Source organism: Neopelma chrysocephalum, unplaced genomic scaffold (assembly GCF_003984885.1).
Source record: "Neopelma chrysocephalum unplaced genomic scaffold, ASM398488v2 Primary Assembly neopelma1_98, whole genome shotgun sequence".
Lineage (NCBI taxonomy): Eukaryota > Metazoa > Chordata > Aves > Passeriformes > Pipridae > Neopelma > Neopelma chrysocephalum.
The window spans coordinates 2,390,952-2,416,766 of record NW_020897761.1 but is presented as its reverse complement, the minus strand read 5'-3'; the positions used below and the strand labels follow the sequence as shown (position 1 = coordinate 2,416,766).

The 25,815-nt window shown below is 51.2% G+C and overlaps 2 protein-coding genes across 6 annotated transcripts; one reads left to right on the top strand and one right to left on the bottom strand.

The window, feature by feature from the left end:
• Positions 1-280: 280 nt before the first annotated feature.
• RNASEL (ribonuclease L) lies at positions 281-7,152 on the top strand. Of its 5 annotated transcripts, none has more exons than XM_027694815.1 (8): positions 281-406; positions 1,004-1,146; positions 1,510-2,980; positions 3,343-3,431; positions 3,820-4,010; positions 4,120-4,234; positions 4,945-5,093; positions 5,863-7,152. In XM_027694815.1, exons 3-8 carry the CDS (start codon positions 1,543-1,545, stop codon positions 5,996-5,998), a joined length of 2,118 nt encoding a protein of 705 aa, XP_027550616.1. In that variant the 5' UTR covers positions 281-406; positions 1,004-1,146; positions 1,510-1,542; the 3' UTR covers positions 5,999-7,152. The 5 variants fall into 5 exon arrangements, with proteins under 5 accessions (XP_027550616.1, XP_027550614.1, XP_027550612.1 ...); XM_027694813.1 differs by having other exon boundaries at positions 282-406; positions 1,004-1,125; positions 4,117-4,234; XM_027694811.1 differs by having other exon boundaries at positions 282-406; positions 4,117-4,234.
• A 2,026-nt stretch (positions 7,153-9,178) lies between these two features.
• RGSL1 (regulator of G protein signaling like 1) lies at positions 9,179-25,739 on the bottom strand. The gene is given in 21 exon segments (XM_027694543.1): positions 9,179-9,606; positions 9,868-9,915; positions 10,042-10,137; positions 12,552-12,970; positions 13,138-13,262; positions 13,887-14,025; positions 14,705-14,870; positions 15,814-15,943; positions 16,353-16,599; positions 17,467-17,542; positions 17,957-18,043; positions 18,477-18,708; positions 20,370-20,432; positions 20,972-21,700; positions 21,702-21,931; positions 22,091-22,252; positions 22,558-22,662; positions 23,553-23,682; positions 24,449-24,523; positions 24,800-24,882; positions 25,684-25,739. Coding segments are annotated over 20 exon segments (3,387 nt in total). The 5' UTR covers positions 25,733-25,739; the 3' UTR covers positions 9,179-9,606; positions 9,868-9,871.
• Between the last annotated feature and the right edge of the window lie 76 nt (positions 25,740-25,815).

Genomic DNA, 25,815 nt, shown 5'->3' with positions numbered 1-25,815 from the left:
ACATTCTTCCGCGAGTGGGTTAAACGCTCCCGGGGCTTCTCCTTCCTGGGATGGGACAGCGGGTGCAGTTGCTGGGAAACAAACGCCACCTGGGGACACTCGCTGGGAAGCAGCAGCGAGGAGCAGCTGCTGAGAAAAGCTGCTCTGTGGGCTTTAAAGGCATTTTAAGCAGCGTCCGGGTTTCTGGATGGGCAGAGGGACCCCTTCTTCGCCTTGCCTGGCGGGTGACACCGGGCAGGGCTGTGTGACACCAGGCGGGCAGGGCTGTGTGACGCTGCACATCAGCACATCGCGATACGCAAACGCGAACGGCTCGCGGTCAAAAGTTCAGTCGGGGCGGGATAGAAATGTTTACACATTTTCTAGAGTACGGCGCTTGCGACCCTGCGGCTCGGAGGAGGAAAAGGTAGGTGCTCAGCCCCTGGCTTCCCCCTCCCCAGTCTTCTGCCTTCCCGACAGGGGCGAGGAACTTGAGCCCCACCGTGCCCAGGAGATGCTCTGCTGCTTTTCTAGCCAGGGAAGTAACGCTTTGGTTTTGTTTTTTTTTTCTATGTGGTAAAGGGCATAGAAATTATTACAAGGAAATGAAATGCATCTAAATGAAATAGGGTGTTCATTTCCTGCTGGGTGGGGAGATAAACCATTCAGAAAATGATCTTTGGCTTTCCTGAGAGTATATTCATGTGAGTTGACACTTTACTTTTATACCTAAGACTTCTCTCTCCCTTTTCTGATTTGCTTAGGTAATTTATTTCCAGTTCAGCTTGTCAGACAATGATTCCTGAAAGGGCTGGTCACTTGAACCAGCCTTTGCAGGCAGCAAAATGGGTATTGGAGTTTGAGCTTTTCTAGACACTAGATAGATACAGACAGATCAGGTCCTACCTGAGGCCCTACCCTCTTAGTGTCATAAAAAGCTTAGGAAAAGCTTTCTGTCAGGTAGGGTCTCCTAATTGCCTATGGAAGCAGGAGGGATTAAGGCTGGTTTTCCATCTCATTCCAGGTATTGGATCAGGGACATTCAGGACTGTGTGTGGCTGCCATACAAAACTGAAGGGGAAAGCCCATCTCTGCCTGCCCGCTGTGTTCTCCACCTGAAACTATTGGTGGGGGATGGCTTATTAGGTAACCTGTAACAAGTCTGAGGTAACATTTATAGCAAGAACAGCCTGGGTTCTCCCCTGTACCCTCACACTGATGCCCCAGGGGACACCTGCCTGGGCTGTGAGAGCTGCTGAGGCCAGGCAAGCAAACACAATGAGTCCTTCCTTAAGTGCTTCTTGCCAGGCCTTGGCTCTCCTGGCTGGCACTGGCATTGTTGTCCTTAATCACCCCTCACACAGACCTGCAGGGCATCAAGTGTAAATGGTGAGGTTTTGCAGGCTAATAAAGCAGGATTTTCTGTTTATTAATTAAGTGAAAAAGCTGTTAACTAGTGTGTTTCATCAGCCAAACCCAGGCATCCCCCACAATGAAGGCACTGAGCATTGCATCTCTCCTATCCTTCAGCAGGATTCCTTGTACAGAGCCCTTCTGACCATCATGGAACCCACAGCTCACAAACAACAGGGGGTCTCTACCCCTTCTAATGCAAAGACAGCAGAAGACCTTGCCTTGGAGCTAAATGCTGCTGTGAAGAACAGAGAGAGAGAACTTGTGCTGGAGCTGCTGGAGAAAGGGGCGGATGTGAACTCCAAAGTAGGAAGTGGCTGGACACCACTGCAGACCGCTGTGCAAACTGGTGAGGAGGACCTGGTCCGACTTCTGCTGGAAAAGGGCGCTTGTCTGCATGCCAGGAAGGACAATGGTGGCACTGCATTTATTGAGGCTGGGAGCATGGGAGATGTGGAAATACTGAAGCTCCTCCTGGACCATGGGGCAGACATTAATGACCCTGACAGCAACGGCTTCACAGCTTTCATGGAGGCTGCATGGTACGGCAAGGAGGAAGCCTTGAAATTCCTGTACAGCAAAGGAGCCGATGTGAATTTGAGGAGGGTAACTAGTGAGGAGAAAGCCAAACTGCATAAAGGAGGTGCGACAGCACTGATGGATGCTTGTAGGGAGGGCTACTTCTCGGCTGTAAAAATCCTTGTTGAAGAGATGGGGGCTGATGTGAACATTCGTGACAACAGAGATAGGAATGCCTTGATCCATGCTCTAAAGAAGGGTTCAGAAACAAAACCACCTGAGTCAGTTCTTGCCATAGTTCGCTTCCTGCTGGACCATGGTGTTGATGTGAAGAGCAAAGATGAATGTGGGAAAAGTGCCCTCATCCTAGCTGTTGAAATGGAGAGCCCAGAGCTGGTGAAAACTTTATTGGAGAAGGATGAAATAGATATTGATGATGCAGATGAGGAGGGCAACACAGCGCTGATGGTGGCTGTAGAGAAAAATGATCACAATACAGCAAAGGTGTTGTGTGAAAAAGGAGCAAGGACTGATGTTGGGAACCTTATCGCAGTTGCTAGCAGAAAGCGTTCTCGTAACATGGAAAATCTCCTTCGTGTGCATAAAGCCACGTTTGTTCCAGAAACCCCCAGAGACTGGGAGCCAAACAGCAAACGCTGGAGGGAGCAGCTGAAAAAGCTTGATCAAATCTATCGCCCTATGATTGGCAAACTGAAGACATTTCATTACATCGAGCAGAGAATTCGGGAAGGCATCTACCTCGGGCTCCACGGAGGGACAGAGGTAGCAGTAAAAGTAACCCTCAGCAAAGAGGGTGATGAAGAGAAAAAGTTCTTTGAAAAATGTTGTCACTGTGAACGTCTACTGAAGCTCTTCCAGTCTGAGAAGGAAAAAGGCTGCACGTACCTGTGCTTCCCACTCTGGGAGAAAACCCTCCAAGAACATCTGCAGGACCCAGAAGACCAAAAGGATTACAAAGCTGCTCTGAAGATGATCTTCCAGGCACTGAGAGAGCTGCACTCCCTTGGATTTGCTCACCAGGATCTGCAGCCCAGGAACTTTGTAATAGGTTATCTTTTGCTTTCATTTTCATTTTGCTTTCCCATTACCTGCAGTTAAGAGAATATGTTTCATAGCTATCTGTAAAAATATAGATGGCTTTATGCCAAATGGGGTGTCTGTGGCATTAGATCTCTTCTTTGAATAACTATGTTCACAGACAGCCGCTGAGGAGTGAAAAGAACAACCTTACATATCACATTAGCTTTGCCCTCCTCTCCAGGGCTGTGAAGACTGATCAGCCCACAGCATATCAGCCCAAAATCTCTTCAGAAAGTTGTTTTCTAAAGGAAGGACCATCCAGAAGTCAGTGGTGGACTGTATCCAGTTTTTTCCACCATTATTTGTTAAGAATTTCTCTTATTTCCTCAGATTTAGGTGGCAAAATTTACTTGGCAGACTTTGATAATAAAAAAAAGTTGATTGAAGGCCAAGAAGAACTTGTAAACTCAGATTTAGAGGTAAGTTCTCTGCGAATCAACCTATGGCTTAAAATTTCAGGTTCTTTCTGATATTTTCTGTTGCTGTGAGTCCTAAGGAAAGCCCTTCTGCATCCTCAACTAGAAAACACCTTGATTTGTGGGGAAGCCCATGTAATAATAGATTTTGCATAAGAATTATAGTGATTAGGATGCAAGACTGTGCCTGGTCCTGGGATATCCACAGATCCCCTGAGAGGAAGGTTATCATGCCCGTCTCCTCTGTCCTTGGGCACACAGCTTCCAAGTTTGTGTTGGTGTGTATTTGCACACTTCTGGGGACCTACAGGGCTTAGGAATACGAGTCCCCTCCCATTTGGTAGGAAGTTCCATGCACCTGGCAGGTGAGCAGTGATGTGTCTCTTTGCAGGCCCTCAGCAGGCTCGTGCTGTACGTTTTAACAGGGGGTAGGAAACCCCTTCAGCAAGTCAGAATCGAGGATTTGGACGCTAAATCCCTGGATTACATGGAGGCTCTGGACCTTGTAAGAAGCCTGTCCTCTCATGATGAACGGGGCTTGGAAGGTTTGAGCAAACATCCCTATTTCTGGAGCAAAGAGATGTAAGTCCTGGCAGTATACAAAGGGAAAGCTTTTGGTACAGGAACTGACTGTAATGCTGGGAAAAGGCATGTCCTACTGTAGCTAAGGAAGCTTCTCATTCCACAGCAGGTTCAACTTCCTGAAGAGTATATGGAATCAAATCAAAGGTATCGACAACCGAGAAACTATTTTTCAAGATCCTAATGTTACTGAAACTTTTCCTTATCCAGCGTGGACCAAGGAGGTAATCCTCTTCTCTTTGGACTGATATGAGGTTTGAGCTATAGACATTCAGGCAGAAGCTTCTCCCGAGTGTTCCATAGGCTGTGTTTAAAAATGTAACTGGGAAAAGTAGCCCCACACAAATACAGACAACTGGGAGAAACAGTTAAATCTGAGGCACTTGGTCGAAAGACATTGATGCTTAAGGGAGCTCTATTGACTGGGGTGGTCATTATAGATTAGCTGGTAAACCTTCAAAGGTTTTTCTGTTCCTTGTTGCCAGCAAATTTCTGGCAAAAGTGTTTTGTTGATTGTCTCAAAAGCAGCCAGACCAGGCCTGCTTCTTCAGGTAACATTGTGCTGCATCATTTGGGATCTGACAGTCTCAGTTCAGTACAGCAGCCCAACTGGTCCTCAGTGGCACAGTTAGATCAAGACTCTTGGGTCCCTCCTGCCCTCCAGGCAAGCAGGAAAATCTCCTGTGCCATGTTGACAGCCCTAATACAAATGCCACACCTTGGCAAAGCGGGAGAGGAAACCCTTAGCAGAATCAGGGGGGCTGCGTGGTGCATTCCCTGCAGAGTGGACTCTTCTGCTCGTGTTGGGAAATAGGCTTTTAAGGGTCAGGAGATTTTTCCCATGCAAGATGATGTCCCTGCGGAAAGGCAGTGATGGTAGATGTGCTGCTGTGGTGTGTGAAAGGCAGAGAATAATCTATGTCCTTTCTTTCAGATTGACAAAGATGTTCTAGATGTAATGAAAAATCCCAGGAATCCAAAATCATTCAAATCGAGAAAACAGAGCAAAACCTTCAACTACAGCAATGATGTCACTGACCTACTGCGGCTCATCAGAAACCTGGATGAACACAAAGATAAAGGGTACACATTCTCATCCTTGCCCCTGCCACAGTTGCATAGAATCACAGAATATCCCGAGTTGGAAGGAATCTAAAAGGATCACAGAGCCCAACTCCTGACCCTGCACAGAACCCCCCAACAATGCCTGAGAGCATTGTCCAAACACTTACTGAGCTCTGTCAGGTTTGTTGCTGTGACCACTGCCCTGGGGAGCCTGTTCCAGTGCCCAGCTGCCCTCTGGGTAAAGAACCTTCTCCTAATATCCAACCTAAACCTCCCCTGACACAGGACCATGCTGTTCCCTCAGGTCCTGTCACTGGTCACAGCGAGCAGAGATCGGTACCTGCCCCTCTGCTTCCCTTCGTGAGGAAGCTGTAGACCCTGATGAGGTTTCCCATCAAGCCTCCTCTTTTCCAGGCTGAACAAACCCAGTGACCTCAACCATTCCTCAATCTTCTCTAGTCATGGGCACTCACACGTGAGGTTAGAGGGGGTGTTAGCTCCTAGTGATGGTTTCACTGAGGATGGTGGCCACCAGTGCCCTTCAGTGAAGACGCAGGTGGGATTAGGTAGATGGAGGTGCTGGAGGAATAGCAAAAAAAAAAAAAGAGGCTGAGGAGTTTAGGTAAGGTATAGAATAGTCACAGCTCTGGGATTTCTAGGAAACCTTCCTGTGTTATCAGAAAGCTTCTGGAATGGCATTTTCCCTGCAAGGGAGGAAGCAGGGCATCCTGACTACTGACTCCTTGGACAAGCTTTAAAAATCCTTATTGTTTTTGTTCTCTTTCAGGATCAGTGACAAAATAGGAGACTATGCTGAGTATTTCCTGAAGACTTTTCCAGCTCTTACCATTTATGTCTACAACAGTTTACGCCAGAATCCCACATACAGTCACTTTGCAGACGTCCAGGACCCTTCTCTGTAGGATGTCTCCTGTCCCTTGCCTGATCCCACCATCACTGCCTCCTTTTATTCCTTATTTATTCATCTGCAAAAGAGTTGAAGAAGTGGGTGAAGGAGATGGGAGAGAGCACATGCAGGGACAGAGTATGGAGGACTTAAACTAAGAAATGAAAGATGCTTCAGAAGTGTTTGGTGTAACAACCATGACCTTCAGAGAGGAACCAAACTGAGTGCCAGCCCAGGTTCCCCTTGATGACCTACCTCTGTCCCTCTGGGTTTATCTGCCTCTGAGATGTGGAGATCCAGGCCCTGACCCTTATGGAGAGTGGGGAGATGTGGGACAGCCCCTGGGGTAGCCAGCACATCTGGGAGGCAGGAGGACAGCATTGTCAGACAACATGGGACCCTCTGATAAAGAAAGAGGAATTTGAGCTCCTTGCAAGAGCCAATCTTCCCTGCAGCTTGCACTGAGGAACTGCTCATCTACCCCTAGAAAGACATGGATTCCCTCTTCTCAGTCTTCTGGAAACACAGCAGCCAGAAAAATGGTATGTCTGGCTTCAGTGTTGCCCTTGGCCATTATCCCTCTGATCTGGTAGAGGCACTCTCTGTCCAGCCTGCTGGGACCCGAAGGACTTCCATTTGGGGAATGCAGGAGATGCTTCTGCAAGGAATGGATGTAACGAGCACAGTCCCACAAAACTCTGCTACTGTGCGTAGTCTTGACCCACCTGAAAGTGGTCATTGACATCAGAGGGGCTACAGGGACCTTTTCCTCCTGGAGAGGACAAGCTCTGCCACGGCAGGGCTGTGGACAAGCACTCCCTGTCTCCGAAACAGTTGGTGTGTTACTGTCCTCCTGCCAGACTCAGCTCCCCTGCACAGAACTGTGTCCATGCAGCCAGCCTGGAGCTTTGACACTGGCAGCTGGGTGGCACAAACCCCTTTCTGAGATTCCCACAGCATGTCACGTGTGCCTGGTTGCCCAAGGGCTTGCTTGTTTCTCTCCTAATGCTCCAACTTGCACGATGATTATATGTTGCTTATGGAAGTATTTTTCAGCTGTTGAAAAGATTTTTGTTGTGGCTTTTTTTCCTGTTTGTTTCTTGGTTTGTTTGTTTCCAAACTGAGATTGTTATTCTTTCAATTAGCCTATGGGGAAACACTTGAAATAAACTTGCCTGGAAAACTGACTCATTTAGGAATGAGGTTCTCCCATCCCCCCTGCATAGAAAGAGATACTCTGCAGCATCAAGAAACTCTCACCTGCATCAGGGGTCCTGGCTCACAGCAAAGGTCCTTCTGATGGTCCTGAGAACCTTTTAAATACGTAATGGAAGTCTGACTATGCAACTGTCAATGAGGTGCTAGTAGAGAAAATGCATCCAAGAGAATGCTGACTTCTTTTGTGTCAATATTTTTATTTTTTCCTTTCCTCCCTGCCCTTTTTTTCATTGTGTCTCTCACGCCCAGAAGGCAGGAGGACACCCAGAGACGTGTGCCCAGGTCTCAGCAGTGTAGGGAGCAGGGGTGCTGTGGGGAGCATGGTGGCCTTGTGCCACAGCAGCATTTCTGCTCTTGCACGAGGAGACGTGAGGCCACGGGCTGGGTTCCTTCAGTCTCTTGTAAAATGCCACATTTCCAGCTTTCTTCGACCTTTGCATCTTCTTCCATCATTCTGCTGTTTCACTAAAGGGCTGTGACTCGGCAGCCTTAAAAGGCATGCCTGAGTAAGAGCAATGATTGAATCTGAGGAGGCTGGAATTTATCTCTTTGGGGCAATCTGGCTGCTGGGAAGAATTTCCAGAGAAGGCTTGTGTCCTGCTTTCCAAGAAGCCAGAGGTACCAACAGGCTGGTGTCAGAGAAAAAAATGTGATCCACGCACAGCATCTGCAAAGTAGATTGCTCACAGAGGCCATGGGAGGAGGAGGGGATGCAGGAGACTGGGAGCAGGGCTGGGGAAAACACCAGGCTGCCTCTCCCAGGGGGATGGGCAAGAGCCTGGTGAAAGCAGGTCAGGCAGGATAGAAAACCTGTGGCCAGGGCAGCTGGACAGTATCACAGCTGGGTGGTGTGGCAGTGTCTGGTGGCACAGCCTGGGGGTGGAGGTGTCCTGTGGAGTTGAGGGCAGATCCAGCTGCCAAAACTGTGGGTTGTGCCAATGGCTCCCAGCATCAGTGCCCATCTGGGAGGTGCTGCCTGCCTTTGCCTCGTAAGGCAGGCTTGCAGGCCATGGGTGGTGCCCAAGGACATTCTGGTTTGGCCCCACACACTTCATTCCCCGTTGTCATGCCTGTACATTGTGTATTTGCTGTGCCTCTGCCTTTTTCCTCTGCTCCTGCTGGGTGACTCTCAGGACAGTGGGCTCAGCCCAGTGTGATGGGATCAGGTGCTCCCCATCTTGTGTGCTGAGGACATGCCTGTGTGCACAGGGATGCTCCCAGGTCACTGTGGCCCATCTGCTGCGCTGAAAAACAAAACCACAAACAGTCCACAGGAGCAGTGGAGTGAAGATTGCTCTTAGCTGTAGTTTTGCTGTGTTGAGCTTCAGGCACATCTGTGAAGCCTTTGAGGGACCGGGCTCAGCTGGGCTCAGGAGTGTTAGTGCAAAGCTCACAAAAATGCAGGAAGCTGTTGGGCTGAAAGCTTCTGGGGCAAAGTCAACTTACAGCACAAGGGCAATTTTGAGAAGCTGGTCACATTTCATGTTGTAGGAGTGGCATCAGCTTCCCAAGCCCTTCACTTAAATAAATGTTCCTGGACTTTGTATTTGGTTGGGTATTTTTGATCCTCCAGAAGTGTTGATAATCATAATTGACAAATATGAAACATGTTGTCATCTGCCTTAAATGCACCTGTGTTATTCCCAGGATGCAGTCTTCTAGGATCAGAGGGATTAAAAAGTGGTTAAAAACAGCTAAAATTACAAAGCCAAGAGCCTGCCTCTGACAGAGTCAAACTCTGATGAAGGTTGTGGTCTTTACTTCAGGAGGTCCAAAGAACATTTGGGATGTCTGCAGCTTGCTGCTGACTTGGCAAAGCCACTCTGACTCAGTTTCACCTGGGGAAAATGAAGGCCTTTGGTATGATTTGGTTAATGCTTGGTAAACATAATGGTTTAAAAAAACCCAAACAACTCAAAAAAAAAAAAGCATGCTGAAGCCCCAGTCAGGCATGAGCTGACTTTGACTGGAAAATCAGAAAGGCTCTGGCAAGGCAGGCACCATCTCATCACCCAGGGACAGCTGGGTAGTGAACCAGGTGAGCTCTCTCAGCCTTGCCACCACAGGAAGTATTTGATTTGTGTGGAAGGTGGGGAGAGGTGAGGAGCTGAGATACATTTTACAGATAGATGTGAGGAAGGAGATTTGTGTGGATGAGGGTGTCTCCTTGGCTAGAAGCACATGTTGTGGCATGTCCCTGTCACGGTTGCAGAGGTTCAGGTTGCTGTGCTATGTTACCAGGTAAGCTGGAGTTGCTTTATTTTTAGGTCTTACTGCTGATTAAGTGCAAACTATTCAGTGTGGCCAGGCTGCTCAGCTTCCTTGGATCACACCCCTGTACCACTCCCTGTGGGTGGTGTTTTGGGAGGGCTGTTGTTCGAGGGAGGGCTGTCCTTTCCTTGGTGCCTGCAGGGAAGGCAGAGATGTTGCATCAGTGGCTGCTGCTGCTGGAGGCAGGGTGAGGGTGATCAGGGATGAGCACACGGCTGTGTGCTCCTGGGGAGGAGTTTAGGGCGTGGAGAGGTGCAGTGGCTGAGAGTTTTCTGAGAATATTACTGGAGATGGTGGGGCTGACCAGCATCCTGCACGAACCTTTGGGTTTTAAGAGGAGTTGTAGCTTGTGCTACTGTGCTTTGGGGGAGGTAGAACACCTCTGTGACCACCTACCCGCTCACTTACTGAGGGAGGGCCTCTTCTCAAGATTTTTATCTGCATCTGGGAAAAACAACAGGCACAAACTTCCTGTCATGGACTAATGCATGGGGCCCTAAATCCCAGCTCCCATCCCAGCAGCCGGAGCTCCCCTCAGGAGCAGGAGCACTCCTTTCAGCACTGGCTCACCTTCTTTCTCCTCCAAAGGCTCAGTTTTCTTCTGGGGCTCTGGCATTTGGATCTGGAGGCCTTCTGAGAGCGAGAAGACAAGGACAGGGCTTTTCCCTGGTGGGAGATAAGATATGGAGTGGTTACTGTGCAGCAAGTGCTCCGACGGCAAAGGAGGGAGGACAGCAGTGTTGTCCCCCTCGAATCCCATGGGCCTCGTCTGGAGCACAAGGAAGGGTGGTTGAGTGAGGACTTGAGTTACCCAAAACGGCAAGACAGTTTGGGGGCTGCAGGATAGGGGTGTTATGTCCCACCCTGGATCTGTGCCAAGGCTGGGGGGCTCCTGTGTGGCAGATGTGGGAGGAAATGGAATATGGAGACACGGGGGGAGATGTGCTCCTGGCTTTGTGCCTGCTTGGGCAGCATCTCCGTGCTGATGGCCGTGAACGGGTCAGGCAGCGTGCCCAATCCCATAGCACCGTCCCTCCGCCGAGCACAGGCACAGACAGTGCCACAGTGACGCCTGGCGATGGGAGATGGGTCCCTGCCTGCCACCTCCCAGCCCTGCACACGCCGCGTCTGCGCAACCCTCGGAGTGAGGGAAAAGCAAGGCGTGGGCGAGAGCAGGTTTTCTCTGGAATTACAGGTATTTCCCCCAGCATTTTTGGTGCTTTTTAAAGGCAACAGAGTAATTTTTTTTTTTCCCAGCTGAAAAGGAAGATTTTTATCTAAAGGTCAGGAAAGCAAGACCCTTAGATAAAGGTCATTGGTGAGAGTGTGATAAAGCACAGAAAAGTGACTCAAGCAAAAGGTGGCCTGGACATCAGCACAGTCAGAAACAGCAGCTATTTTGGATCACACATCTATTCCCAAGACACACCACTCAAGCTGAGGGATTTTTTTTCTGCCTGGCTTCTGTTATTCATCCCTGCAAGATGCTACAAGGAGCTGTGGCTTGGGGACAGTTGTCCCAGGAACAGTCCCTGTAAGATTAATGTCCCTGTGAAAGAGATCACAATCTTTTCTACGTGTCCAGAGCAACCCAAAACACACACTCTCTGTGGCTCTGGGTAGTTAAACGTGGGCTGTGCCTGCTGGGGCAGCAGTGGGACACTCCTAACCCTTTCAACAGTTTGTACTGGTTTAATCAAACAATAATTTGGGTTGGAAGGGACCTTTAAAGGCCATCTAGTCCAACCCCCTGCCAAAAGCAGGGACACCTTCCACTAGATCAGGTTGCTCAAAGTCCCATCCAACCTGACCCTGAATGTTTCCAGTGACGAGGGCAGCCACAGCTTCTCTTGTCCAACCTGTGCCAGTGTTTTACCACCCTCTAGTGTAAAAAACTACTTCCTTACATCTAATCTAAATTAACCCTCTTTTAGTTTAACTGTCTCTCTCTCCCCTCCAGTTCCCTGAAGCCCCTGGGAAACACATGTCCTTGTCCTAGATAACACAGCAAGCAGCTTCTGTATAACACAAGGCTTCTGGCTTGTCTCTAGCTTGGAAAAAAACCCCTTGGTTAGGTTTTTTTCTGTTTTGGTTTTTTTGATGGCAGTAGGCTTTTGCATTAAGAGAACCATGTCTGAGGAGGTCCTTGAATTGCAGTGAGGCTCTGTAGCAAGGTGGAAACCCAAGATGGATGTTATCCATGGGAATACCCGTGGTGTGAGGTGGTTTCAGCTAACAGACACTGGCCTGGCAGTCCTGGAGCACAGGGGTCTGTCACCCCAGCCTGGCTGTTGAGCAGCAGCTCAAGCACCTGCCTGTAGCTATCAAAATCCTCCAACTCTGCTGCTTTTTAACCAGAGCTTGACAGTGATAAATGACAGGGAGCAGAACACCAACTTGCTGACGCCCACTCAACCATCAAAGCAAGATTAGTACGTGCCTATTTTGGTTTCCCCTTTAATCAAAAATCAATTAGACAATTTCCAAATGAATATTCAGCCAAGGAGCGGGTTGTCAGGCAGACTGACAGCGCTCAGCACCACTTTCTTTGTGTTTTTCACTTTAGAGTTATTCAGTGTATTGAAACTAAACAAGTGGATGAGAAAGGAAAAAACATCTTTCTCTTTCCCTGGAGATGTCACCTCAAATCCTGATGAAACTTATTCTCCATTCCAGATATTCAAAGCACCCTCCATGGAATGCAACTGAGTCCAGTGTTTGGCTGCATTCTCCTTTTCCTGCTCCCATCTGACTTGCAACCCAAAAGATTAGTTGTTTTATTTCTGTTTTTGGGTGTTTGCCTGAGTATTTTTAACTTGGTTATTGAAGTAAATAGGAATTATGCAACAGCTCTTTTCCTGTGAAGTCTCTGCACTCACTTCCCTATTCACCAAAGAAATTTCTAAAATTCCACTGGGCAATTCTGACTGATTCTGACAGGATAAAAATATTCCATTCCATTTTCCAGCAAGCCTGCACCACATACATCCTCCAAGCTGTGTGAAGGAGGGGGTCTGGCTCTGTTAAGAGGAACTCCATGGGACCCCAGGTGTGGGTGTCTGTGCATTGGAATAACAAACCTGGAGCAAAATCTGGAGCAATGGGAATGGGCTTTGGCTGGCGGGGAGTGCGGATCTTGGATAATTTGGAGGTTTTTGTAGGAAGTGGAGAGACGGGCACCTTGCCCTTCTCAGAGACTGGCACTCTGTCCTTCTCAGAGACTGGCACCATGTCCTTCTTAGAGACCCGTCCCATGTCCTTCTTAGAGACCCGTCCCATGTCCTTCTTAGAGACCCGTCCCCTGTCCTTCTTAGAGACTGGCACCATGTCCTTCTTAGAGACCAGTCCCCTGTCCTTCTTAGAGACTGGCACCATGTCCTTCTTAGAGACCAGTCCCCTGTCCTTCTTAGAGACTGCCACCATGTCCTTCTTGGAGGCCTGAAAGGTCCTGTCCTCCTCACAGACCCGAAAGCTCCTCATCACTTTCCAGGTGCAGAACCTGTGTGAGAAATACCGGAGACAGTAAACCTCCAAGCAGACATCTGAGCTCCTGGGGAGTGTCTCATCTGCATTTTTTGAGCATGTCAGAGTGACGGGTGGCTGGAGGAAAAAGGCTGGAATCCACAGAGCCTCCTCCATCTTGGGAGAGAGGGAACAGGTAGGTACCTTTTCCAGAAGTACATCAGGATGGGGACGATGGTGGCCTTGGCCTTGTGGTAGATGGCCCGGGTCAGTGGCCCCTTGGAAGATAAACGCCAGATCAATTCTCTCTCTTTTTCAGAGATGTTCACCTGGGCACAGAAGAGACCAAAGCAGTTTGCAGCATGCCTGATGGGCCCTGGAGGTAGGTTTCTCTCCCTGACCCCCCTTGCATTTCAGCAGTCTCTAAGAACAGAGACCCCAGTTACATCCTGGCTGACTGCCCCAGCCACACGGGCAGGATCCCACCTGGATTTCTGTGGAAAGCATTGTGCTGTGCTGTCCAAGAGGGACACAGGCAGAGCTGTGGCTACTGCAAGGGGAGAGGGTGGATGCAATGGGGGGGGCATGATGGTGACGACCTCTGGAGAGTGAAGGGACCGGGGTGTGGTGTGCAGCACCCATCCTGGTGCTTCAGCTCTGGCATTTCTCCAGCAGGTAAAGGATCTCTCCATCTCCCCATCCACATTCTTGTTCTCAGTCTGTCTGGGTCAAGTGCTAGTGTGGGTCTGGTGCTGGATCACTTCCCACCCCTTGCAGCCCGTGTGGAAGTCCCAAGCTCCAGAGCACGCCCTGAAGCCTCAGAGCATGCCTTGCTGGAGCAGATCCAGACCTCTGCCTGGTTCCTCTTTCCCCACAACCCTTCCCAGCTGCGATGCAATGGTCTTGAGCAATGAGCAGCCTTCAGCCTTCCTGGGCGGGTCCCAGGCTCTTACCCGCAGCTTCGGGGGCATATCGGAGTCTAGGAAGAGATTGTTGATGACAGCAACTTTCTTTTTAAGAAAAGCAATTTTCCTTTCTGACACTATGTTGCAGGCTGCCAGAGCTTCCACTGCATCAGCCATCCGAGAAAACCTGCAAAGGCATGTGGGGTCCTGCTCTGAGACAAGTGCTGGGCTAGACAGTCGTGCTCTTGCTTAATTTAGTGTTTGCTAGGCCAGAAAAAGCAATCCACAAGGTGTGGAACAGAGAAACAGGAGGTATGAAAAACTACTTCCCTCTTCTACCACCCTCAACATTCACCTGGGGGAGGTGATGTTTCATTTTTTTGGGAAAAGAGGAAGTAGAAAGCCTGTGGGGGTGTGTTGGCTGCAGGGCTAGGGTATGTTGGCCATGGATTGCTCCTACAGGTTTGTTGGGGAACTGGACAAAGTCAAGGGAGAAATGCCACCACAACCAGCACATCAAGAAAGCTGTAGGCAAAATGTTAGATTGCTTGGGACTATCAAAGCACAAATACTTCTAGGATACCCAAACAGGAACCCTGAGCCAGGGGATGATTTCAGGTTGAAACAGGGACTTTGGAGGTCTCCATCAGAGATGGGTACTACCTGTAGGATGGGTCTGGACCAGAGCCAAGGGAGGCTGATGCCAAGGCCAGGTTGGATGGGGCTCTGAGCAACCTGGTCTAGTGGAAGCTGTCCCTGCCCATGGCAGGGGAGTTGGAACGAGATGATCTTTAAGGTCCCTTCCAACCCCAACCATTCTACGATTCTGTGGTGGTACCTGACCATCTGGTGGAAAGGGAACTTACTTGTCCATCTCCAGGTAAAAGTGGAGGTCGTCCACGAGGAAGTTGACGACAATGACCTCTTTGTCAAATATGCAGCGTTTCACCAGCACCACGTTTTCCAGGCGGGCTTTGCCCTTGCGGGAGGTACTCGCGGGCCTCTTGCTCTGCTTCGAGCTCACAGGCAAGTCTGAGAGAGGAGAAGAGCTGCTGTGTCCTGCTTCTGGGTGTGAGGAAAGCGGCCACCTGGTGCTGAGCTCTACCCTGCTCCTTCACCTCGCCTGTGCTTCCTTTGCCTTTGTGCAGTTAATTTGCTGAGGGTCTTTCTACCTATGTGGACTACAGCTTTTCTGCAGCCAGGCTTTCCAGGGAATCCAGACCATCCAGTGTGCAGCCTTCCCTCTAGCTTGATAACCATCCACCCTCCTCTTTGCACCCACAAAGTGTTTATGATCATTGTTTCCCCCAGGAACGGCCACAGACATTAGATCTAAAGCCTGCTGGTCTGTAGCTGTTACCCTGGTTCTGACAGAGGCCACAAGCAGATAACAAGGGAGAAGGAAAGGTAAAAATCTGTGTTACTTCCCCCAAGGACAAAATTCTCTTGATCTAGGTGGGGTTTCTGTGTGTTGAGCAATTTCTGTGGGTTTCTTTTCTAACTGCTTTTCCAGCCTCTTCTCAAACCTGCGTGTAAACCTTCAAGATCTACCCCCTTTGGCAAAACACTGTAGGTCAGTTCCCTGTTGCCCAGAAAACAATTTCTTCCTGCCTCACCTTAGCTCCATTTAGTGTTTCCTGGTTTTTTTTGTGGAAGGGATGCAAACCTGCATATACAATATTGTTTGAGACAGATGCAACAGCATAATGGGGCTGATATTGCAGAAATATCTGAAAGCCAGATATTGCATCAAAGTGTGTGTGTGCATGTTTTCTGTGCAAAACTCTGCACATCTCAGTGTTCACAGCAACATCTGGCATCCTGAGATACCCGATTTTCTGGCTCTTTATATAACTCCAGCAGAGAAAACTAAGTCGTGGGGGATAAGCCACAGGTTTGCTCCAATTACTTCTCTACCTAAATCCGGGACTGTCTTGGGGAGGGAGGAGAAGGCGTGGCAGGAGTCTAGACATACTTTCCCTCCGGTTTCTTCGTTCCCAACAGAGAAAGCTCTCAAACTCCGCACGGCGTTCGTCATTTTCCATCTCCCTCTGGAACTTGCAGAAGCTCCTGACGAGTTCACGAATGGCATCCCAGGCCCACTGCTGTGGAGACATGGCACAGCTGGCATGAGCCAGGGAGCTGCAGCATTAAGGTTGCTCCTGGACAGAGCCCTCCTGTTTGGACCTGAGCTGGAGCAGCAGAGCCCAGCCTTGGCAGTGGGATCTGTGATCCATCTATCCATCATCTTTGCTTTCCAGCATTTCTCGGTTTCACTGGTGGCCACAGGTGATAGTGTGAATTGCTTGGCCACTCCTAACCAAATTTGGTGAAGTCTGCATGGAGCAGGACTCCAGAGCCTGCAGGAGGGAGTCTTTACCTGTCACCTTTTTGCAACTCTCCAAGTTTGACCCCCTCACCCCTTTTATGTGACACCACTTGGCCCGCAGCATCTCCTCTCTTTCTTGCCTGGAAAATGTCCCCAGCTGGCCAGCAGACAGGGTCCTTCCTTACCATCCTCTCTGCCTCGAGGTTCTCTGCCTCAAGGTCTTCTGCCTCAAGGTTCTCTGTATCGAGGTTCTCTGTCTCAAGGTTCTCTCCTTTGAGTTTCCGTGTCTGGATGTTCCGTGCCTCACGCCGGACAGCGCTGGTTCTCTGCACACGACGCCTGGACTTTGGCTTTTTGTTCAAGGCAAACAGCTCCTGCAGCTGCTCCTCCTCCTGCTCCTCCTGCTGCCGGTCCCACTGCTGCTGCTTAACCCTGCCAGATGGGAGAGCAGAGAGAGAGAACATCAAGGGCAGCCGGACACATAAGGAAGGCACTGGTTTGGTGGAATGGTGGCTAAGGCAGGGAGCAGCCGATAGGGATAGCCCTGGGGCTGGGGTCCCACTGGATTTCTGTTCCTAGAGGAGGTTGGACAATGGTGCAGGGTGCTAGATCCCCTCCCCTCCCCTGGGCTCTATTCTTGCATGTAGCAGCCTTAAAAGTGTCTGTCCTGCTTATCTGCAGTGTTTTCTCCTCCAGTCCAGCACCCTGCAAGCTGAGAGGTGACTTGGTAGTTGTGCTGGATGGAATTTCAATGTACTAGCTGATAGTTCATAGGGAAATGCCTTTTTAGCAGTTGCTGTCTGGCCCCTTGGAGTGGGATGGATTTGGAAAGGGTGCATTCGCAGAACCACTGGGCTTGAGGAACCAGCTCGACTCAGGCGCTCACCACCGTTTTTCCATTTGCTTTAAATCCCAGAGTGGAGATGTGAGGGCTCATGGCTGGAGTATTCCCAGGAGGTGACACGAGTACAGAGATTTACATGTGGCTACAGGGTGATTTTGAGTGATTTTTCTAGGAATCTGAGCACTGCCCAGGTGGCATTTCAGGGACTGATGGAGGATGAAGCGCATGAGACGTACACAAGATGTGAGGAGTAAATCTGAACTGTGTGGGGTTGTTAATATTTCTCCTTTCCCTGGTAACTCTGCAGTTCAGACCCACAGACCACCCATCTGAGAGGGCTGAATGACAGAACAGGGAGCAATGGCGCTACTGGAAAACACTGGGTAAAATATGCTTCCTGAAAGAGTGGAAGTAGCAAAAAAACTAGCAAAGCCCTGTGCTGCGAAGTGCCTGACCTGTGTCTTTTAGCTCGCTTCTTTACTGCAGCAGTGGGGAGCTTCATCACTCCAACACTCCCCTCAGGTCCAGCAGCTGTAGGGACAGAACAGGGATGGCCTCATCCTCAGGTGACAGCCAGAGCCTGCTCCCAGCTGTCCTCAGGGGGAAGGACCTGGAGCTCCCATGCTGGTCTCTGAGTGGTGAGTCTGGCTCAGGAGACACTGGGTACTGTGGGGACTCTTCACCTCTCATGGTTTGACCTCCTTGGCATCTGCTTCAGAGAAGTCTCCCCCCTCCCACTCTCTCTGGCTGGATTAACGCCCCAAAACACGTGACTGTCAAGGGTCGATAGGCCTTTCTCTCCTTCTGGAGATGTTCTACCAGGTGATGGGATGCAAGCAAGGAAGACTCCTGCTTGTCCAGTCCCCTCACAGCATTTTGGAGCACCTGCCAGGATGTGATGGTTGGGAGCCCACCCTGCTTTTTGTCTGCTTGGACTGGACTCACCAAGTAATGCACTTAGGAGATGCACAAGCTCATCATCCTTGCTTGGGCTATCCACAGCCAGCTCATCTGATATCATCTTCTGGAAGTCTGCATCAGAGAGAGAGAAGAGGGGACAGATCCCATGTCAATTACTTTTGTCAAGACAAAGCTGAGGTATGACACCAGTACCACCAGCATGGCCAGCCCCAGCATCCTCAGGAGAAGGTCAGGATGTGGAAGTGGGGTGGCAGTAGCTATTGCTGGGTTTGGATTTCAGCCACTTTGCTGCAGCCTCCATTTGATCTGGTGACTCAGCGCAGGGGATGTGGCATTTGGTGCCTCTGGTACTGGTAGGAGGGAATTTGACCCACAGGTTGCTGCCAAAGCTTGGATTACAGCTGAAGGCTCCCAGATACCCTGTCCCAACCCACTCCACGATATCCATGGCCTGTCTAGGGGCATTGGTCACTGCAGGTGCATAAAATATGCTTTACCAGACTGAGCCAAAATGAGCCAACAGAAATTCAGAGCCTCCTCTTACCTGGGCTGCACAGAAGAAGTTCCATCTCTGCCTGGGTGGAGCCCCCTTTCTGGAGGTCTCGAGAAGCAAGTAATTGCCAGTACTCAGAGGAGACACCTTCCAAGTTCCTTGTGCCATGCAAGGCCTGGCACAGCTTCAAGGTCTGGTTTATCCTCTGGGACAGGACTAAACATTCCCTCCTGTCAGCAGTGTGGCCTTGCATCTTGGGCACTGGGACATCACCACCTGGAGACTACGGCGAGAAGAGGGCAGGGTGACTGCACAGAGCATGTTCCACATCTCCCACACTGTGCCCACGTGGTTTACTGTGCCTTAGAGTACAGAGCTACCCGATTTGGATCTCTGCTTCAGCTTTAAACAGTCTAGAAGAAACCTACGTGAGCACAAAGCTCAGCATAGACCTTAAACTACCTAAGCAGCTGCTTACATCTGGCTCACATCTGCCTGCAGCTGGGAGGTACTGGGGGCAGGCAGCACGTCCCCCAGGGAGTCCAGACAAGGGCTTGCAACTCCAAGTCCACATAGGAGGGCTGAAAACAGCCCTGAAGGTGTCCCCAGCAGGCTGGTAACCTCGTGTGCCATTTTGTTGGCTGCTGTCCCTGAGGCTGGCTCTGGCTGGTGCCCTGGGAGTGCCTCCCTCATTCCCCCGGAGACCCTGCTGCAGGTTTTGTCTTTCCCCACAGGCAAACAGTTTGCACGACTCGCCAGGCAGCAGGCTCAGAGTAGCTGGTTTCTGGCTGAGATACACACTGCTGAGAGCAAACACCAAAAATAACCCTGCTAAGCCCCCAGCAGTTCTCCTGACACCAGTGCAGCGAGACCCAGGAGGAGTTTGGCTCGGGGGATGGTGCCCGTGGAGAGCAGGGCCTCCACGCCTGCTGACCTGCTAATTGCACTCCCAGACCAGGTCTGTCCTCCGAGGGGTAATTTCCTTGACAAGAGATGCTTAAAAACCTGGGCAGCTAATTAACTTCCAACCAAGAGTACTTAATGCCTTTTCCAAAAGGCTCAGCTGACTGGAACTCTGTGAGCCGGGTCTTTGAGGACACCAGCCCTGAGAGCCTCTCCTTAACACTTCCAGAATCAGCTGCTGATTAGAGAGTTCATTTTGGGGAAAATGGTTTGAAAAACACCATCTGCAGTGACAAAACTGCCTGCACAGCTCATGCAGGCACCCAAGCAGGTGGGATTCTTGGGGGGTTCTGTCTGCAAGGAGGTTTCTGGGTGTAAGGTTAGTATTTGGGGTCGGTATTAGAGGGATTTCCTCTGCTAGGAGAAATAATAGTCTGGGAAGAGTGCTTGTGTGACTCTGATTTCTTAAATCATCCCTTTACAGAGTGGGGAAAAAAAAATGTGGAAAACTTGAGGGTGGTTGAATCATAGGCTAAAAGTCTGCATGCCCTCTTTCTTCCCCCCTGTGCTGGCCCAGGCGCTGGTGCTGGGACAGGGTCATTGCCTGTGTGTCTGCACATGAGTCACATTAACAGCAGTAATTGCTGTGGGCAAGGGAAAAAGGAGGGGGAATGAATTCCCAGAAGTGCTGGTTTCACCCCTGCCTACCCTGAAAGACTTTGTGATTACGTTTCTCCCTGCTTTTAGGCTGGGTCACAGCCTGTCTCAGGGGAGCTCTTGCAGGGTGTGCCTGCAGTGCTGCTGACTTACGGGATGCTGTGGTGGCAGAGCTGAGGATCACTGCTCCAGGCAGCTGGAGCAGAGCAGGATCTGCTGCATCATCCCAAGGTGGCGTTGGCTGAGGTCATTGTGGGATGCTGGACCACAGCAGCTAATGCTGGGCTTCTTTTTCCTCTCTCTCTCTCTCTCCCTCCTTTTCCATCCTCACTGGTGCCTGCACACCCCACAAGGATGACTGTGTGCCCTGTGTATCCCCCTTACCATAAACTGGAGGAACGTCCTATCATCAGCAGCCAGAAATTCCTCATAGAAGCAGCAGAGCACCTAAGGAGGAGCAAAGGTGGGTTGTCCTCAGTGTTCCAGGAGCAACCACCAGCCCCACGGTACCCTAAGGTCACAGTGGTGGTGCCATGGGTGGATTACACCTTGCTGAGATGCCCAGGATAGGTCTGCCAGGAACTGTACACCCAGGCTGGTCCACTGGGCTGCTCAGGGGCTGCCCAGAAGGGCTTGGGTTCTAAATGGGTTTTACCTGTGTTCTGCTGGAATCAGTGACTCAGAAGTGAAAGGATGGGCACTGCCCTGTCATTCCCTGGCCCTTGGCATGTGCATCTAACAGCCAGGGTCACCAGAGATATTCAGTGACTGCTTACCTCTGCTCTGCTGCCCAACAAACCAGTGAGGATGCTCCTCTCCACTGGCCTGGTGCATCTTGGTCACTGGTTCCAGTGCAAGATGACTTGTGACTGTTTTTCCCTTCCTAATCTCTTTTCCTCTTAATTTTTCAAATACCTCTTCTCACTGCAGGGGTGACAATGCCAGCTGTGCCCCCCAGCCTGACCACTGCCAGCACCCCTTTGTACCTTGCAAATCTCCTTCTGGGCTCTGAATATCCAGGGGGAGAATTCTCCAAATATCAGATGGTTCCACAAACCCGTGAGAGTCCTGGTCTCCAAGGGAAGCTTCTCAATGTTGTCCTCCTCCAGGTAGGACTTGCATATCTTATCCCCGGTCAAATGACGGAGGAAGAAGTTGTTTTCTCTGCTAGAGTCCAGCACCACGGGCAGAAATTCCTCCAGGTCGTGCCACAGGTCCAGGAGATGAGTCTCCATGGGCCGGTCCTGGTGCTTCAAGAAGTCTCTGAAGGGTTGTCCCGCACAGGTGTCAGCACTAAGGGCCCAGGGAAGGAGACTCAAAGTCTTGGCCGACCCTTTCAGGGATGGCAGCTGGACAGGAGGTGCAGAGGAAGGCAGGTTAGAGAGGATTCTTTCCTTACAGAGGTCTTCCAGATGATTGACCTGCTCTGCACTAGGTCTTCTTGGAGGAGTTACTCCCCCTTTGCCATTAAAGGCAGCATTTGCAGGATGCTCTGACTGCTGAGGAATTGATCCCAAAGCATCCTTATCTAGATGCGATTCCCTTGTGCTCCTAGCTGACCCTGGCTGCCTTTCTGGTTTCACCCGAAAACGGGGCATCTTCATTTCTTGGGTGCCTCTTCTCTCCTTGACCAGAGCCCAGATCTTTGCTTTGGCCTTCTGGCCGCAGTAGGGCCCTGACGAGCCCTGGCTCCTTTTGATATGCATCGTGGGGGGGGGTCTCCAAAAAGCCTGAGGGCTCCTGCCAGTCAGCCTGTAATAAATGCTCCTGATATTCCTGCAGCAAAGGCTGGCAGGATTCCTCTTCCTCTATTCCCATCTTGCAGTGGGTGAAGAATTTAGGGAGCCAGTAACTCTGGATCGTAAAGAGGACCTGTTCCTGCATCTTTCTTAGGATGTCTCTTCTATTTCTGATGGACTGGATGTGCTTGGCTTTCGGCAGTGATCCTGAAACGGATATGGGGAATTACAGTGGGGAGATGGCTCCAGGTAGACTGTTCCCCAGCCAAATAAAGCGGGTGATGGTATCTCATCTCCCTGGGAGCATCCAGGAAAAACCACCTCCCTGGAAAGGCACTGCTCATCCCCAGCTCCGATGTTTCTTACCAGTGATGGTCGTGCAGAGGGTGATGACACTGGAGCCTTCACGCAGGTGAGAGGCTTTCAGCCTGTGGATCAAGGACAGGTAGAGGTCCCTCTGACTCGTATCTGACTCATCCAGACCCAGGAGCCTTTCGGTGGTGAGCCAGAAGTCGGTCAATTCTTCCCCTGTGGATCAGCCAAGGGTTGGGAGTTGGAGGGAGTCCCTGAAAGCCCCAAGGATGGATGGAGCAGTTTATAATTTTTAAAAAAAGAGAAGGGAAGAACTCCTGGATGAACTGAGGGAACAGAGTAGACAGGAGCCAGGGTTATGCATCTCCCTCCCAGCTCTGCTGCTGGCTCACCTTCCAAAGCTCTCACAGTGTCTCCCGTCCCACTGGTGCTTACCCGTGCCCCCAGCTCTGTGCCAGTGTCCCAGTGGGCAGGTGACCCACGGCTGGCTGAGAAGGAGCTGTGGAGCATCCCGTGCCCACCTGCTGTTCCTTGGACAAAGGCTCGGAAGTGCCGCATGCCCTGGCTCCCGCTGATGCACTTCTCCAGCAGCCACTGGTCAGCACTTTGCCAGTTCAGGAGTTCTGCTGTTGGAGAGATTGCAGAGCATTGCATCAAGGGCTGCATGCAGGAGCGATCCCAAGAAAGCCCTCCAGCCCCCATTGGCACCCCCAGCCTCCCTAGCAGAGGCTGCAGGAGGAGCCAGAAGAGCAGCAAATCACCCTGAACTGGGAGATTCAAACAGGCTGTGGGATGCACATGTGGTGTGTGCCAGGACAACCCCCCCCTGTCCGGGACAGTCTGTCCAGCTATGGTGCCACCTCCCATTGCAAACATCCATCTTTTTTGCTTGAGTTTCGTGCTTGCCCTTAACTTCCTCCAGCTTTGAATTTCAACCTGACTGGAGCAACAGCAGCGACATATTCAAGAAAAGCCTTATTAAATTGCTTATTTTTTTGAAAAGAGAATCTGCTTTCCTGCTGCCATAACTTTCTTTCCAGTGGCAGTTGACATGCAGGCTGACAAAAGACTTGGCTAGACTGAGATGTCTCATTTTAGGGGTAAAGTGAGCAGAATTCAGACTTCTTGCTGCTAAGAGAGACCACGGCCTGTTGTCCCAGAGCACCCTGCACAGCAGCAAACCTGACACATCAGCACCTCAGTTTCCCATGCCCCAGGATGCCCTCCATCCCTGCTCCACCCATGGACTCCATGGCAAACACTGCTAAGCAGCTACTTCAGCTCAACTCCACAGCGAGCCTGTATCAACCCGGGTGGCGGAGCAAAGCCCTGCGCATCCCATGGAAACCCCGGGATCTGCTGCATCCCTAAAAATGGGACGTGCAACGCCTTTTCAACCCGGAGCAGAGGCACGACCCACTGGGCAGGCACCAGGCAGTGACAGCCCTGGAGGGAGGAAGCCCAGCGGTGGCGGCGGCGAAGCCGATCCGATTTCCTCCGTGCCGCGATGACTCACCTGCTTCCCCCGACCGAATGAAACCCAGGAGCTTCTGGCAGAGGACGAGGTGGAGGCACAGGCTGGATTTGCAGAAGTGAGGCAGCCGGTGCTTTTCCAACCAAGCCAGTAAAGCCGTGGGGCTGGGATCCTGCGTTGCAAGCCCCGTGCCCGGGGAGAGGATTAGCTGAGAGCAAGGAGCCGTCTCCTGCCTGGGGATTGGGGTGAGTAACGGGTCTCTGATACAGGGGGAGGAGGTGGGGAAGGCACCCTGTTGCTATACGGCGATGAAAGCCATCCTGGTGCTGACGGAGAAGGGGGATACTCGAGTTACAGCCCCTGCTTGTGTCCCCACGAGCTTTGCCTACGGACCTGGGAGCCCCGGTGCTGCGGGGCTGCCTCCGAGGCTGCCTCTCCTCGCAGCCTGCCTGCCTTCCCAGAGCCCAGGCGGGGAGGCATGGCAGCTTCCCGGCAGCTGTGAGAGCAGCAGGTTCCCTCTTGCTTGCGGGATCTGAGCGCTGCCAGCGGCGCTCGTGGTTGTGGGGAAGGGGGACGCCCGTGGGGAGGGCTGAGTCAGCTTGGTGATCAACAGGGTTTCACTCCTGTTGAATTCAGGAGGACAAGGGGCTGATATTTATGTCCTCCTCCTTTGCCACCCCATACGCTCTCCTTAACTCCAGCTTTCGCTGTTTACCGAGAGCTGGACAGACCCCAGAAGCTGCAGCAGGACTTTAAATGGCTTGTGCTCCTCCCAGGGCTTAAAAGCAAAATGACGCCCGGGTTTGAAATAATCCCCCAGCTGCACGAACAGGAGAGCCAGAGAGGGGCCCTGGCAATGAGAAACCGGGTCCTTCCCTCCCCTGCCCTGCGACCTTTCTCCCTCCTCCTCCCCCTCCTCACAAGGGGCATGTTCTCACCAGGTTGCTCGACAGCCCTGGCCAGAGGTCCCACTGGCCCGTGCCACTGATGTAAATGGGTGTCTGGCCAAAAACCTGTATCAAAACGAAAGTGGAGAGCTGAAAGAGATGGAGGGTGGCAGGGGAGACCAGAGCCCAGCAGTTCTAGTTAGTTCCCACTACAAAGAAGGGCATCCAATTCCCTGTTAGACCTCTGTCTCCCAAGTTGAGATCCTCAGTTTTCCCTCATTTTCCAGCCTGAGTGTGGCACATTCCCAATTCTCCCGGGGTCTCTTAACACCACAGAGGCTGAGAGTTCACCTGAAGAGAGCTCAGAAAGGTCCCGGGCTTTATGGTGCAGAGTGAACTTACGGGAAGATTCAGAAACGTGTTGAAAAAGTCAACAAAAACATCATCTCTCAGCAGAAGCCCCATGTCCGTGGAGGCTATGGCCGCTAGAGGGGGAGAAGAGAAAGTTATCTGGGCTTTGTGTTGCCACACGAGGTGAGCCAAAGGAGGAGTTTTGAGAGGGACAGCTTTAGGGGTATGTGGTGCAACTTGAACTGTGCACACGCAGGAGGATTCGGACAGTCCATGAAATCAGGGTCCCGGTGCACCCACGTGCCCTGGGATGTGTGGCACAGGCTGCTTGGAAAGCACCAGGTTCAGCGGCACGCAGGAGCTGGGAAGTTTGAATGCCAGCTTCCTAAATAGCAAAGGTACACGGTCCATAGAGGCTGGGAGCAAATGTGCTGGCATCCGTAGGGCAGGAGAAGGGACATGCTGTGACTGGAGGGGACAAGCTGTGCTCCTCTGCCTCACCCACGTATAACCCTTCTATCATGGAGAGGAACTGTGTGCTGTGCTCTGGTGCTGCTGCTCCAGCCCCACTGCCTTGGTGCCCTCTGAGTCCTCTTGCTCTGGTTCTTGGAACAAATTCCGCCAAATTAGCAGGCACCACCAGACTGGGGACAGGTTGTGGCTCTGGACAGGGTGTCAGTCACTGCAGCCCCCACTCCATCCACCCAAGACATCAAAGCAAGTGTCAGTTAGTGCCAAACACCTGTGAAGTTTTATTCGTGTCTGAAAGATCTGGGTGCAAGGGGGTGGGCTGGCACAAAATGTCCACTTTTGTGAAGGCACAGCTGTGTTACAGGGAGGGCTCTTATTTCAGAAGCCCAATACTTCTTTTTCCCCTCACTGTCCCCTTTGGGGAGTGTTTAGAGGGCTGAAGCCTCCAGCAAAGGGTAACTCACCAGCAGTCATCATCCTGCTGTGTTCCGGGGGTGTGTTCCAAACTGCCATGCTGATTGTGACACCCTTGCCTGGCACCTTCTTGGTGGAGCTGCAGGGCTCTTGGGAACCCCAGGGCTTTCAGCAGCTCCCTC

Excerpts from the sequence above, each read along its gene's own strand:
- RNASEL (XM_027694814.1), top strand. The coding sequence starts at position 1,543 with ATGGAACCCACAGCTCACAAACAACAGGGGGTCTCTACCCCTTCTAAT. Across the intron at positions 4,235-4,944 it reads ATCCAGCGTGGACCAAGGAG|ATTGACAAAGATGTTCTAGA; the intron begins GTAATCCTCTTC and ends CCTTTCTTTCAG. Across the intron at positions 5,094-5,862 it reads GATGAACACAAAGATAAAGG|GATCAGTGACAAAATAGGAG; the intron begins GTACACATTCTC and ends GTTCTCTTTCAG.